The sequence below is a fragment of the Daucus carota genome, chromosome 8 (assembly GCF_001625215.2).
Source record: "Daucus carota subsp. sativus chromosome 8, DH1 v3.0, whole genome shotgun sequence".
NCBI classification, from domain to species: domain Eukaryota; kingdom Viridiplantae; phylum Streptophyta; class Magnoliopsida; order Apiales; family Apiaceae; genus Daucus; species Daucus carota.
Window position 1 is genome coordinate 7,405,143 of NC_030388.2, and position 14,150 is coordinate 7,419,292.

Below are 14,150 nucleotides of genomic sequence, written 5' to 3' on the forward strand. Positions count from 1 at the left end.
TTCTAGTTGAGATAAAACAGTTCTTTCAGTAGTTATCCAGCGGTTTTATCCCACTCCAAGTAGGTCACTTGAAGCCTTCATCTTGCATGATTATCCGAATATTCTTGAATTATCTTCCCCGATTGTAATTATCTCCATAATAGATGTATTTATCCCTACCTTAATTGTAGATAAATAATAGCTGATACACTCCCAATATGTCTCCAATTCGTCCTCCTAGAAACAAGGAAGAAGAGTCCTGCTTGGAATCTGCCTGCCATTCTGCCCAGGCGGCGGAAGCCCTGCCAGCGGCATCCCCTAGCTGCAGCCCCCCGTAACTGCAAGCCAGGATGCACTTAGTGGTAACCCCTAGCAGCGGTAACCCCTTAAAGCGCCTTCAGGTGCAACCCCCATTATGATGGCAGCCTTCAATGTGCCTCCAATGCAAGTCCATACACCTTCGTGTACATCTTCAACGATCCACCCAGCCATGGCGAAGCCCATTATTCTTAACAAATGATCCAATAAGCCCAAGTGAAGCCCAATAATATGATGGGCTATAAAATAAGCCCAGGGAGATTTTATGGCACAACAACTACCCCCGGTTCCTTGAAGTATTAAATACGAGAGGAACCTAAGAACGGTAACCCTCAATCATCCAGCTGCAAGCCCTTAAATCATGTTAGAAATTAGTCGTAAATTATTCCCAAGCTTACGTGGCGTAGCCCGGTGTAAGAAACAAGAAATAACTCAGACGTAATTCCCACACATATTATAAAACCAATTATATTAATTCGGTACAACCACCACAAGCCTTGAATATTTATCCCGAAATAATAAAAATTATTTTCCGCAAATATGTCCAAGCTTCCACAATTTTACTCCACTTTTCTAGCTTCCCACGTATGCCATGTCAGTTTGTGATAAGGCTGATCCCAATTATTAGGGGTTAATTTGAATTCGAATTGATTTGAATTGTAACAGAAAATCCCCTAAATAGGCGGTGCAGCTGTAGAGTCCTAGCCTGCCTCTACCTCTTCAGCCACCCACCTGGGCCTCGGGAAGCCCTGCGTCATCAAAGCCTTCTCCACGCCAAGCCAGTCACGACACGCCACCTGGCGCAGCTGTCCCCCACTTGCCACAGCTATAATACACCTACACACAGCCTTGCCTTACTTTTTTATATCTCTCCAACTCTTCACTCTCCCACCTCTCACACTCGAAGCATCCCAGGCGCAGAGCTACTTCGTTTTTCCGGCGTTCTCTCGGCTTTTCTTCAACTTCCAACCAAAGGTATGTTTCTTGGCCTCCGGCTTTCCTTTTCATTACATTCATCCATGTTTGTGGCTAAATGCTTGTATGATCCATGCCTGTTGTCTCTTCTCTGCTTTTCAATTGCTCACCTCGGTATGCGTGCACACACCCACATTTGTTCATCTGAGGTTACTTCAGCAGATTAAACCGCCAATACGCTCTGCATGCCAGTATAGTTAAATATGTGCACTCGTTCTCTGAATGCACACACACCACATGCTTTGATTTGGCCCTGATTATGTTATGTGTATCCTGTGACCTGACTGCCACTCTCGGCGTTGCTGTGACGCCTTGTCGATTCGCAGCCCCAATTACGATTTTAGGCCATAAACCCTAGGTTCCCAATCAGCCTTCAGAGGAAACCCCTCTTTTGCGATCGAACTCCATTTGTGTGTCTTTATCTGCCTTGGATGTTTTATTGTGTGATTTGCTGCGTTGTACTTGCTTAGATTGTAGCCTAGGGTAATTATTGGATGTTGACTGTTGCGGTTGGGGTTAGGGTTAGGATTAGGCTTCCCGCTCCGGGTCCCTTGTTGGGCTTCCCGAAGAAGATGAGCCGTCCTCCGTGGCTTGTGCTGCCTCCTGTGAGGGATGTAATCCTCTCACACTTCAGGGATCCAACTGAAGCCTCTTCATTCCTCCTTCACACTCGTAGGGCTCCACCCTTGCAGCCCAGTCTTCCGCAAACCCCTTCTCCTTCTCCCTTTCTGTTCCTCTTTCTTTCTCTCGACCTCTCCTCGTCTTGCTGTGTCCTTTCGTTAACCCATCCTTTCCTATTGTAGATGTCTCAAGGATCCATGTCCTCACATTCTTCTCAGTCTGCCACCAGCAAGGCTCCCGTTATTGCGGTTGACACGGGATCCTCCTTTAGCCAGGACCTTCAACCTGCCCGGCCCAGTTTAGGGGTTAGCTCCAGAACCCGCTCCAGGCGCAATTTGGTGGTGAAGGAGCTCAACTGGACAACCTCTGAGTCTAGTAAGGCTGATGGGACCTCGGGCCTCCCGCTGGACCCTGCTGCTGAAGCCCTCGAGGGGAGCCCCGAGGAGGCTGAACGGGAGGCTGAGGCTTCCGTGGAGGTGATCGAGCCTCCAGCTGTAGTCCTGGCCTGCGAGCATATGGACTCCATTATGACTCCTGTTCGGCTGCAGTCCCTATTGGAGTCCTGCAACCCTGGCTGCACCTTGGGGATCCCGAAGCCAGGAGAGAGGTGTCACCGCTTTGACACCCTCAAGCCAGGCACCGGCTACCCCAAAGCCGTGCTTTCCGCCCAGTTCTTTAGGCTGGGTTTGTCTCTCCCCCTCCATCCTTTCATCCTGGAGGTCTTGGACTTCTATGAGGTCTCCCCCATGCAGCTTACCCCCAACTCCTACCGCATGGCGGTCTGCCTCTACATCCTCTATGACATCCACCATGGGGTGAGGATGTCTGCTTTGGAGTTGGGCTGGTTCTTCCAGCTGAAACTTACTGGCAGGACCCCAGGGTTCTTCTACCTCACTGCCTGGAACACCCATCACAAGAAGGGCATCAAGGGTAACCGCCAGTCGATGTCGGACTGGCAGAAGCTCTTCCTTTACTGCTATGACTGCCCAGTCTACAGGAAGGACTTCAATCTCTCCCCCAGTAAGCCAGCTTTTCCTTAACCCATTGTCTAGTTCAGCCCTTTAAGGTTCCCGTTTAGTTTCCTTATGCTTGTATTTGTTGTAGACATGCCAGTGCAGACTCCTCTGGCGGGAGAGTCCCTTGAGAGGGCCAAGCATGTGTTGGGGCTATCCACCGGGCTAGGTGATGGCTCCAGCCTGCTTACTCCAGAAAATCTGGAGAGGCTCGGTTTTTCCACTACGGTGGTAGATGCATCCCCCGTTGACGAGGGGGGTGCAGATGTGGAGGCAACGGGAAGCCCAGGTTTCCTCTTAGCTTGCACCTTACATGATATTTGCTTTATAAATTCCCTTCCTGCATGCTTTATGATTTTTATGCCATCTGCTATGCTTGCATCTCCCCATATTTCCGTATGTGTTTGCATATTATCTAATTGTTTCTCCTTGTTTCTTTCTGCAGATATGGCTTCCAACATTCCCAAATTCATCAAGCGCTCCACCAAGTATGAGGATTTGTTCGGGGAGGCCTCCGATTCTCAGGCCCCTCTCCCTGTAAAGCCACTCTCTCAGCTCCCTTCCCCCTCTCTGGAGCAAAAGAAGACCTCCTCCGGGGGTCGCAAGCGGGACCCCTCCAAGACTGCTGAGGGGGGGTCTTCAGCTGAAGGCCGTACAAGCAAGAAGCCCAGGTTAGCCCTGGCCCGCAGCTCTCCCGCTTCCTCCTCTTCTCAAAAGACTCAGCTCTTTCAGCGGATGCTCTCCGACCAGATCCCCGAGGCTACTGTCCGGGAGTGGGACAGGCTTTCAATAGCCGAGGCCACCCGCGATAAGGTGGTGGCCAACGCTAAGAGCCTGTTCCTCGATCTGAAGATGGGGGAGCACGTTGCTGACACAGCCCGGGTCAACGAGAAGATGAGGGCGGATTTGAAGCAGGCTAAGGCAGACCTGGCTTCCGCTGTCAAAGACAGAGATCTTGTGCGGGTGGCCAACCAGGAGCTGAAGGAGGCTGAAGCCAAAGTCCGTGAGGAGAGGAGGAAGGAGGACGCTGTGAGGCGTTCCTTGGAGGAGGAGACAGATGGCCTGGGGAAGATGGTGAAGAGGCTGGAGGGCCAGGTGAAGGAGCTGCAGGAGGCTGCCGCTGCTGCAAAGGCGATGAGGAAGGAGCGGGAGGCCGCCGTTTTCGAGGCCGGAGTTGCCGCAGGGGTCAAGGATTGCGTGAAATCGGCCTACCGCTTCTTCCCTGACAACGATTGGGCCAAGTTGGGGCCCGACGCTGCGGTAGCCCTTGAGGAGGCAAAAGTTGAAGACGCCACCAGCTCTGGGAAAGCCGAAGCCAGCGCCAAGGAAGTTCTTGGGGGTACTTCTGAGGGAGAAACTGCGGCTAAGGACCGACAGGAGGCTGAGAAGGCATCCCTTCCGGAACTTGATGTGGTGGCCCAGGTGGAGGCCTTAGTTGTGGCTCCCTCCCAGAATGCAATCTCCTCGGATGCCCTGGCAATCGATGAAGACCCCAAGGCCTCCTCCTCTCCAGCTGATTCCTAATCCTTCCTTCCCCGTGTTTAATTAAACTTTTATTTATGAATTGTGAATTTGTGCGTGGCGCTTGTCGTCACGAATTAAATATTCTTTTGGATGAGGGTGCGGGCACCTCCGAATGCTCCGCAAGACATTTTTTTTTTAATATTGTAAAGGGCCTCCCCCTGTTGGTGTGCAGCGAGTTTCAACTGAGCCGTATCCCGTACTTCTTCAATCAGATCTAAGTAAAGCCTGTGGTTGACCTCATTATTCTCAGGATCATAGTTATCCCTTCGAAAAGATCCTGCCCCAACTTCTACTGGGACCATGGCTTCACACCCGTATGTTAGGGTGAACGGGGTTTCGCCGGTGGTAGACCTTGGAGTGGTATTGTAAGACCACAACACCATGGGAAGTTCCTCCGGCCAGCATCCCTTTTTCTCTTCTAGTTTGGCTTTCAGGGTGTGCTTAATAATTTTGTTTACGGCCTCCGTTTGACCGTTGCTTTGAGGGTGGCACACCGCGGAGAAACCTTTCTTTATGCCAAGGTTTTCACAGAAATTCATCATTTCATTGCTGTCAAACTGTTTCCCATTGTCTGATATGAGCTTGTAGGGAACCCCGTATCGACAGACGATCGCGCGACAAACGAAGTCTACCAACTTCTTTGCAGTGATGGAAGCTAGGGGTTCAGCTTCAGCCCATTTAGTAAAGTAATCTACAGCCACGACTGCATATTTCACCCCTCCTTTCCCTTTTGGTAATTCACCAATCAGATCTATACCCCAAACAGCAAACGGCCAGGGGCTTGTCAGGGTCTTCAGGGGTACCGCGGGGCTCTTGTTTGTATTAGAGAACCTTTGGCAACTGTCACAGGCCCTGGCGAAGGCATGAGCATCCTTGTGGAGAGTAGGCCAGTAGTAGCCTTGACGGAGGATTTTGTGAGCGAGGGAGGCACCCCCCGAGTGATTCCCACAGATCCCCTCATGCACCTCGCGCATAATGTATTCGCATCTTATCCCAGCAACACACCTGAGGAGGGGCCGATTGAATCCCCTTTTGTAAAGAATCCCATCATAAATTACATATTGGGCTGCCTTGTATCTCAATTTCCTGGCCTCATCTTTATCTGTAGGCAGGGTTCCGTTGGCTATGTATTCATGGATTGGGGTTGTCCAGAGGTTAGTCTCATCAGCTTCAACATCCATGACTTCAATTTTGGGGATGCTAGGCTGATACTGGATTTCGAGGGGGATCACCCCGAGCATGTGTGCATCCCTCTGAGAACCTAATTTGGCTAAGGCATCGGCATCTGCGTTCTTAGACCTGGGTATCTGCTCTAGCTTGATTTCCCTGAATTTCCCGATTAGTTCCTGGGCATACCGCATATAGAGATCGGTGCGGGGACCCCTAGCTTGGAAGCCTCCTCGGATGTGCCAGACTACCAGCATAGAATCACTGTAAACATTCATGTTTTCCACTCTCATTTCCAAGGCCAGCTTCAGGCCAGCTATTAGGGCTTCATACTCCGCGTCGTTGTTAGTGGCATGGAAGTCGAAATGAATGGAGCTTTGCAGCTTATGGCCTTCCGGACTGACTAAGACAATGCCAGCCCCGGCCCCATTTCCGTTTACGGCCCCATCGACGTACAGGTTCCACCAAGGGGAACAATTCTCAGGTATGGCTACTGAAGACTGGGGTTTAGGTACGCATTCCATCCCTTCGACTTCAAAAGTGGGTGGAAATTCCAAGATGAAGTCAGCTAGCGCTTGCCCCTTTATTGCGGTTCTAGGCTTGTACTCTATGTCAAACTGGCCTAGCTCGACTGCCCATTTCATGATTCTTCCCGAGGCTTCCGGCTTGTGCAAGACCTGTCTGAGAGGGAAGGATGTTCGTACTTCAATCTTGTGAGCCTGAAAGTAAGGCCTTAGTTTACGGGAAGCCAAAATTAGTGCATAGGCTAACTTCTCCATATTTGAGTAGCGGGTTTCAGCATCAAGTAATCTCTTGCTCACATAGTATACTGGCTGTTGGGCTTGCTCTTCCTCCTTGATGAGGACAGCGCTAATTGAGAACTCGGAAACCCCTAGGTAAAGGATCAAGGCTTCACCCTCCGTTGGCTTGGCCAACAATGGCGGGCTTCCGAGTTGCTCCTTCAGCTTCAGGAAAGCAGCCTCGCATTCTGTCGTCCATTCAAATTTCTGCCCCTTTTTTATGGCTGCAAAGAATTCTCTACATTTGTCTGAGGATTTTGAGATGAACCGGTTTAGGGCGGCGACTCGGCCTGTAAGGCATTGCACCTCCTTTACGTTCCTAGGCGACCTCATTTCAATTAAGGCCTTGATCTTCGCAGGGTTAGCTTCGATTCCCCTGTGATTGACAATGAAGCCCAAGAACTTGCCGGATTCAACCCCAAATACACATTTTTGGGGATTCAACTTCATCCTGTAATCCCTCAGTATGTCGAACATCTCTGACAAGTGTGTAACATGATCGTAAGCTTCCTTTGATTTTACCAACATGTCATCTACATACACTTCCATAGTTCTCCCAATCTGATCTTTAAACATCTTATTGACCAGCCTCTGATATGTAGCCCCAGCATTTAGTAACCCAAACGGCATGCCTATATAGCAGTAAAGCCCCCTGTCGGTGATGAAGGAGGTGTGTTCCTGATCTGGCTCGAACATGGGGATCTGATTGTAGCCCGAGTAGGCGTCCATGAAGCTTAACAGTGCATGCCCCGCAGTGGAATCCACCAACTGGTCAATTCGAGGGAGCGGGAAGCTGTCCTTAGGGCAAGCCTTGTTCAGATCGGTAAAGTCTATGCAAGTCCTCCATTTTCCGTTAGGTTTTTTCACCAACACTGGGTTCGCTAGCCATGTGGGGTAAAAAGCTTCCTTCACTAGGCCTGCTTTCAATAGTCGGTCTACCTCTTCTTGAAGAGCGGTAGCCCTCTCCCCGCTAATTGGTCTTCTCTTCTGTCTAACTCCCTTCCTGTCTGGGTCAATATTGAGGTGGTGGCACATGACTTCTGGGTGAATCCCGATCATATCCGAATGGTTCCAAGCGAAGACGTCCAGATTATTCTTTAAGAACGCGGTCAGGGTTTCCCTTAGGTCCGGCCCCAATTGCTCCCCAATTTTTAGTTCTTTAGTGGGGTCGGACTCATCCACCAAGATGGACAGGGTATCCCCAGCTGCTCCGGTCTTCACCTGGGTTTCCGGCATCCTTGGGTCGAGGTCGATCTCAACGGTAGCCTCTTTGTTGCCACCCTCTTGGGGTTGCGTACCCAGGATTTCATGAACGGGAAGCCGTGTTCGGTTTCCAAGTTGATAGGTTACCATAGCACTATTGAAGTCACAAGGTGCCTCGCACTCATTTTCTTGCATTTTATTTTGGGGCTGCTTTTGATGTTCCCCTTCAAAGTCGCTGTCAGTAGCATCTTCCACAATTCCTTCAACCAGGGTTTCAGCTGTATCAATATTCTTTGTTGGGAGTGCATCCGTGGGTGCAAGCCCTTCATGCACGGCATGCGAGGTTTCTAGATAAGGATCTTCCCCTGGGTGTTGCACGATAATCACCATGTTGCAGGTTGCTTTCACAAACTTTATTAAAACCCTTCCCTGAGCCTTGGTTTCGGGTTCCTCTTCAATATCCACCTGCTTATGACAGCTCTCTGGGATGTCTTCGTCCATTTGTTGGGCTTCTTTGCAGGCTTTTACTGCGGACCTCAGAGCCCTGCTATAACATTCCCGGGAGTCAGCTTGACATCCTCGTACACATCCTACCCCATTGGGGGTTGGGAACTTCATGGATAGGTGGTATATTGAGGTTACAATCCGCATGTCCCTTAAGATTGGCCTGCCCAGGATCCCGTTATAGGAGATGTCTTCGTTCACTACCATGAACTCTGAAACCTGAGTGACAGCCCGGGGTTCCACTCCAAGGGTGATCGGGAGTCTTACCCTTCCAACGATCTGGACAGCATTCCCTGTGAAACCATACAACTCATTATAGCAAGCCATCATATCTTTATCCGCCATTTTCATTCTTTGGTACGCACTGTAGGCCAAGATATTGACAGAGCTTCCGTTATCGACGAGAAGCCTGTGTACATTGACATTTCCGATCACGGCTGTTACCACCAGGGCATCGCTATGAGGATGGTGTACCGCGCGTGCATCCCCCTCAGTGAAGGTAATGTCCATAGTCTCCCCTTTAAACATTTTGGGAGGCCTTTCAGACAGATGGCACACATTGGTTAAGGGCGGCCCTCGGGCTTCCCGTACATATCTCTTCATAGCACTGCGTCCCTGGCCTCCCACGAAGGGTCCTCCGATGATCATTCGTACACTGCCAGCCCGGGTGTTACGGTTGGCTTCTTGGTTATTTGTCCTTTCAGCTCTCTTTTCCTTATATTTCTTAGCCTCTTGGGCTACAAACTCCGTCAGGTATCCTGTTCTGATAAGATCCTCTATGTGGTCTTTAAGATGAACACATTCCGCCGTGTCATGTCCGTTCAAATCGTGGAAAGCACAATATTTTCCCTGATCTTTCTTTCCAGGGGGTCCACTTCGAAAGGGCTTCCGGAAGAGTCTCGCCTTGTCTCCGACTTCAAAAATGTGATCTATAGAAGCCGTTAGTGGCGTGTATTCGTGGTACCTCGCTTCTCTTGCCTTTCTCATTGTCAACCTTGACTTGTCGAAGCCCTGCAAGCTGGTTGTGTTCACGGTAATGGGCGAGGTCTTGCCATCTCGGCTCGAGGATTTTTCACCAGCAGGCCTTACGTAGGGATTCCTCTTGTAGGTGTTCCTCCTATCGGGGCTGTAAGACCTATCCCTCTTGTTTTTCCAGCTGCTCCGGCTTTCAGACTTTGACTCCTTTTTCAACTTAGCTAAGGATTCCTCGATCACCTTATGGGGTTCAGCTCTAGCAAAGAAGTCCGCTAGGGTTTCAGGCTCTCGCCCTTGCAACTCCTTCCAAAAATCTGTTCCGGGCCTTACCCCCGCTATCAAGAAGTTCTTCAGGGTTTCCTTTGAAGTGGGTCTAACCCGGGGTACTTCTGCGTTGAAGCGCTTGAAATACTCTCTCAATGTCTCATGCTCCTTTTGCTTAATATTGGCCAGAGTGTTTGCAGGCGGGGCGTAAGTGACAGAAGCCCTGAATTGTCCCACAAACTGTTCGCACATTTTTCTCCAAGAGCTGATGGAATCAGCGGGAAGCCTCTTGAACCAGTGATGAGCGTCATCTCTGAGGGTTGCAGCCAACAAGCGACATTTTGTGAGGTCTGGAATCTGGTAGACCTCCATCTCAGTGTCGAACCGGCTAAGATACTCCACGGGGTCCGTGGTTCCGTTAAATCGCAGGTCGCCAACCCCCCGGTAGATACGAGGTAGGGGTGACTCCCTAACCTTCTTAGTAAAGGGTGACTTTATGGTAAGCTCGGCTTTCGACTTCTTATCGGCTTTTACCTTCTTTAGGGCTTCCAGCAGTTCTTCCATCTTGCATTTATCATCCCCACCATCAAGCGCAACCTCATAGTCACCATCCAGGGGCTGATCTTTCTTTTTGCTTGCTTCATTATCATTGTGCGACCCTGAGCTTTCCTCATCGTCATGAATGGAGATAACCTTTGATGGCCTTTGGTTTTTGTCCTTTGACCGAGCTTCAGACACGGGCTTCTCCGGTCGTTGACTGGGAGGAGCCCTATGTTGCGAGCCTTCAGGTCCATCCCCGTTAGGGGCCTTGTTGCCAAGCCTGTGCCGCAAGTCTTGCTCGGTCAGTTTCCTCCCAAGGCGGTCGAACACACTAGCAGCCTGTGAGTGCTCTCTATCATCCATTTCGGGATTTGCTTCCTTCTCAGGGTTGCCACCTTCTTTCCTGCCGTCTTCTGCACCGAAATCTAGCTTGGTGGGAGTCACCTTGCTAGCCCTTTTTGACCTTGCTGACTTCCTTTTCAAGGAGGCAATCCTCCTACTCATTCTCTTCATCTTTGCCTTCATCTCCTCGCGGGTCAGTTCTCCGCTTGGAAGATCACTTTCATCTTGCGTAGCGCCTTCCGGCGTCTTGGGGTTTTCAGTATTTTCGGGAATTTCTGACATCTCTCCTCTCTAAGATCAGTAATCCCCTCCTTCTAGCGCCAAAAAGTGTTGTGAGAGGAATTGATACAACACCCCCAGAACCGTATAACACAATTATAGGGATATCTATTACAACTACGAAAATCACGGCTAGCTTTTAGGGGCTACCGTTAACATAAACTAACAGAATTAGTGAGAAACAAGTGTGTTTAAGGGCTGAGCTTGCAAAGAACCAAACAACGAGGCCGGAATTATGGAATTCCGTCCTGCAATTGCCCGGAAATATCTGTCACAAAGGTTACACGTGCCTCTCTTTAGAGTGTAGAACTCGTGAATAATGATCCTCGTCCCTTTGCAAGGTGCCTACATACCCTATATTTATAGGGATCAAGCCCATGTAGTTCTCGATTTAGGACTCTGAAGAGATAAGCTCTTATCCCCTCTAGTTTGAGATAAAACAGCCTTCTTTCAGTAGTTATCCAGCGGTATCCCACTCCAAGTAGGTCACTTGAAGCCTTCATCTTGCATGATTATCCGAATATTCTTGAATTATCTTCCCCGATTGTAATTATCTCCATAATAGATGTATTTATCCCTTAATTCGTAGATAAATAATAGCTGATACACTCCCAATATGTCTCCAATTCGTCCTCCTAGAAACAAGGAAGAAGAGTCCTGCTTGGAATCTGCCTGCCATTCTGCCCAGGCGGCGGAAGCCCTGCCAGCGGCATCCCCTAGCTGCAGCCCCGTAACTGCAAGCCAGGATGCACTTAGTGGTAACCCCTAGCAGCGGTAACCCCTAAAGCGCCTTCAGGTGCAACCCCCATTATGATGGCAGCCTTCAATGTGCCTCCAATGCAAGTCCATACACCTTCTTGTACATCTTCAACGATCCACCCAGCCATGGCGAAGCCCATTATTCTTAACCAAATGATTCCAATAAGCCCAAGTGAAGCCCAAATAATATGATGGGCTATAAAATAAGCCCAGGGAGATTTTATGGCACAACATGTATTATACCATAATCGAAGAAAAGTTGGTTTAAAAAAAACGGATGGGAAAAAAATCGAAAAAGGGGTGCAACACGAGGACTTCCCAGGGGGTCACCCATCCTAGTACTACTCTCGCCCAAGCACGCTTAACTTCGGAGTTCTGATGGGATCCGGTGCATTAGTGCTGGTATGATCGCACCCGTCAGAGAAGCGCAAATAAATTGTATATACAGACTTCAGAATGTGTTATTTTGTTTAATAAATATAAAAATAATAGGGAAAATAAAGAAATAAAAAATTAAAAAATTAAAAAATGATGATGAAGACATTTTAAAGGAAAGTTCGGAAAAGAATGTTGTATTATACCATAATCGAAGAAAAGTTGGTTTAAAAAAAAACGGATGGGAAAAAAATCGAAAAAGGGGTGCAACACGAGGACTTCCCAGGGGGTCACCCATCCTAGTACTACTCTCGCCCAAGCACGCTTAACTTCGGAGTTCTGATGGGATCCGGTGCATTAGTGCTGGTATGATCGCACCCGTCAGAGAAGCGCAAATAAATTGTATATACAGACTTCAGAATGTGTTATTTTGTTTAATAAATATAAAAATAATAGGGAAAATAAAGAAATAAAAAATTAAAAAATTAAAAAATGATGATGAAGACATTTTAAAGGAAAGTTCGGAAAAGAATGTTGTATTATACCATAATCGAAGAAAAGTTGGTTTAAAAAAAACGGATGGGAAAAAAATCGAAAAAGGGGTGCAACACGAGGACTTCCCAGGGGGTCACCCATCCTAGTACTACTCTCGCCCAAGCACGCTTAACTTCGGAGTTCTGATGGGATCCGGTGCATTAGTGCTGGTATGATCGCACCCGTCAGAGAAGCGCAAATAAATTTTATATACAGACTTCAGAATGTGTTATTTTGTTTAATAAATATAAAAATAATAGGGAAAATAAAGAAATAAAAAATTAAAAAATTAAAAAATGATGATGAAGACATTTTAAAGGAAAGTTCGGAAAAGAATGTTGTATTATACCATAATCGAAGAAAAGTTGGTTTAAAAAAAAACGGATGGGAAAAAAATCGAAAAAGGGGTGCAACACGAGGACTTCCCAGGGGGTCACCCATCCTAGTACTACTCTCGCCCAAGCACGCTTAACTTCGGAGTTCTGATGGGATCCGGTGCATTAGTGCTGGTATGATCGCACCCGTCAGAGAAGCGCAAATAAATTTTATATACAGACTTCAGAATGTGTTATTTTGTTTAATAAATATAAAAATAATAGGGAAAATAAAGAAATAAAAAATTAAAAAATTAAAAAATGATGATGAAGACATTTTAAAGGAAAGTTCGGAAAAGAATGTTGTATTATACCATAATCGAAGAAAAGTTGGTTTAAAAAAAACGGATGGGAAAAAAATCGAAAAAGGGGTGCAACACGAGGACTTCCCAGGGGGTCACCCATCCTAGTACTACTCTCGCCCAAGCACGCTTAACTTCGGAGTTCTGATGGGATCCGGTGCATTAGTGCTGGTATGATCGCACCCGTCAGAGAAGCGCGAATAAATTGTATATACAGACTTCAGAATGTGTTATTTTGTTTAATAAATATAAAAATAATAGGGAAAATAAAGAAATAAAAAATTAAAAAATTAAAAAATGATGATGAAGACATTTTAAAGGAAAGTTCGGAAAAGAATGTTGTATTATACCATAATCGAAGAAAAGTTGGTTTAAAAAAAAAACGGATGGGAAAAAAATCGAAAAAGGGGTGCAACACGAGGACTTCCCAGGGGGTCACCCATCCTAGTACTACTCTCGCCCAAGCACGCTTAACTTCGGAGTTCTGATGGGATCCGGTGCATTAGTGCTGGTATGATCGCACCCGTCAGAGAAGCGCAAATAAATTGTATATACAGACTTCAGAATGTGTTATTTTGTTTAATAAATATAAAAATAATAGGGAAAATAAAGAAATAAAAAATTAAAAAATTAAAAAATGATGATGAAGACATTTTAAAGGAAAGTTCGGAAAAGAATGTTGTATTATACCATAATCGAAGAAAAGTTGGTTTAAAAAAAAACGGATGGGAAAAAAATCGAAAAAGGGGTGCAACACGAGGACTTCCCAGGGGGTCACCCATCCTAGTACTACTCTCGCCCAAGCACGCTTAACTTCGGAGTTCTGATGGGATCCGGTGCATTAGTGCTGGTATGATCGCACCCGTCAGAGAAGCGCAAATAAATTGTATATACAGACTTCAGAATGTGTTATTTTGTTTAATAAATATAAAAATAATAGGGAAAATAAAGAAATAAAAAATTAAAAAATTAAAAAATGATGATGAAGACATTTTAAAGGAAAGTTCGGAAAAGAATGTTGTATTATACCATAATCGAAGAAAAGTTGGTTTAAAAAAAACGGATGGGAAAAAAATCGAAAAAGGGGTGCATCACGAGGACTTCCCAGGGGGTCACCCATCCTAGTACTACTCTCGCCCAAGCACGCTTAACTTCGGAGTTCTGATGGGATCCGGTGCATTAGTGCTGGTATGATCGCACCCGTCAGAGAAGCGCAAATAAATTGTATATACAGACTTCAGAATGTGTTATTTTGTTTAATAAATATAAAAATAATAGGGAAAATAAAGAAATAAAAAATTA

General features: G+C 47.1%; 1 protein-coding gene and 8 non-coding genes across 9 annotated transcripts in view; 1 reads left to right on the forward strand and 8 right to left on the reverse strand.

The window, feature by feature from the left end:
- Window positions 1–4,430, forward strand: part of LOC108203381 (uncharacterized) — a 49,529-nt gene extending 45,099 nt beyond the window's left edge. The window contains exon 6 of the mRNA XM_064083672.1: window positions 3,352–4,430. Within this exon, the coding sequence (XP_063939742.1) occupies window positions 3,352–4,430 (1,079 nt within the window). The remainder of the gene's footprint in view (window positions 1–3,351) is intronic.
- Window positions 4,431–11,560: 7,130 nt separating this feature from the next.
- LOC135148717 (5S ribosomal RNA) lies at window positions 11,561–11,679 on the reverse strand. The gene has a single exon (XR_010286794.1). It is a non-coding gene; the product is annotated as a 5S ribosomal RNA (ribosomal RNA).
- Window positions 11,680–11,899: 220 nt separating this feature from the next.
- LOC135148828 (5S ribosomal RNA) lies at window positions 11,900–12,018 on the reverse strand. Its single transcript, XR_010286905.1, has one exon. It is a non-coding gene; the product is annotated as a 5S ribosomal RNA (ribosomal RNA).
- A 219-nt stretch (window positions 12,019–12,237) lies between these two features.
- Window positions 12,238–12,356, reverse strand: LOC135148940 (5S ribosomal RNA). The gene has a single exon (XR_010287016.1). It is a non-coding gene; the product is annotated as a 5S ribosomal RNA (ribosomal RNA).
- Window positions 12,357–12,576: 220 nt separating this feature from the next.
- LOC135149044 (5S ribosomal RNA) lies at window positions 12,577–12,695 on the reverse strand. The gene has a single exon (XR_010287107.1). It is a non-coding gene; the product is annotated as a 5S ribosomal RNA (ribosomal RNA).
- Window positions 12,696–12,914: 219 nt separating this feature from the next.
- LOC135148612 (5S ribosomal RNA) lies at window positions 12,915–13,033 on the reverse strand. The gene has a single exon (XR_010286689.1). It is a non-coding gene; the product is annotated as a 5S ribosomal RNA (ribosomal RNA).
- A 221-nt stretch (window positions 13,034–13,254) lies between these two features.
- LOC135148623 (5S ribosomal RNA) lies at window positions 13,255–13,373 on the reverse strand. Its single transcript, XR_010286700.1, has one exon. It is a non-coding gene; the product is annotated as a 5S ribosomal RNA (ribosomal RNA).
- Window positions 13,374–13,593: 220 nt separating this feature from the next.
- Window positions 13,594–13,712, reverse strand: LOC135148634 (5S ribosomal RNA). Its single transcript, XR_010286711.1, has one exon. It is a non-coding gene; the product is annotated as a 5S ribosomal RNA (ribosomal RNA).
- Window positions 13,713–13,931: 219 nt separating this feature from the next.
- LOC135148883 (5S ribosomal RNA) lies at window positions 13,932–14,050 on the reverse strand. Its single transcript, XR_010286960.1, has one exon. It is a non-coding gene; the product is annotated as a 5S ribosomal RNA (ribosomal RNA).
- Window positions 14,051–14,150: the final 100 nt, after the last annotated feature.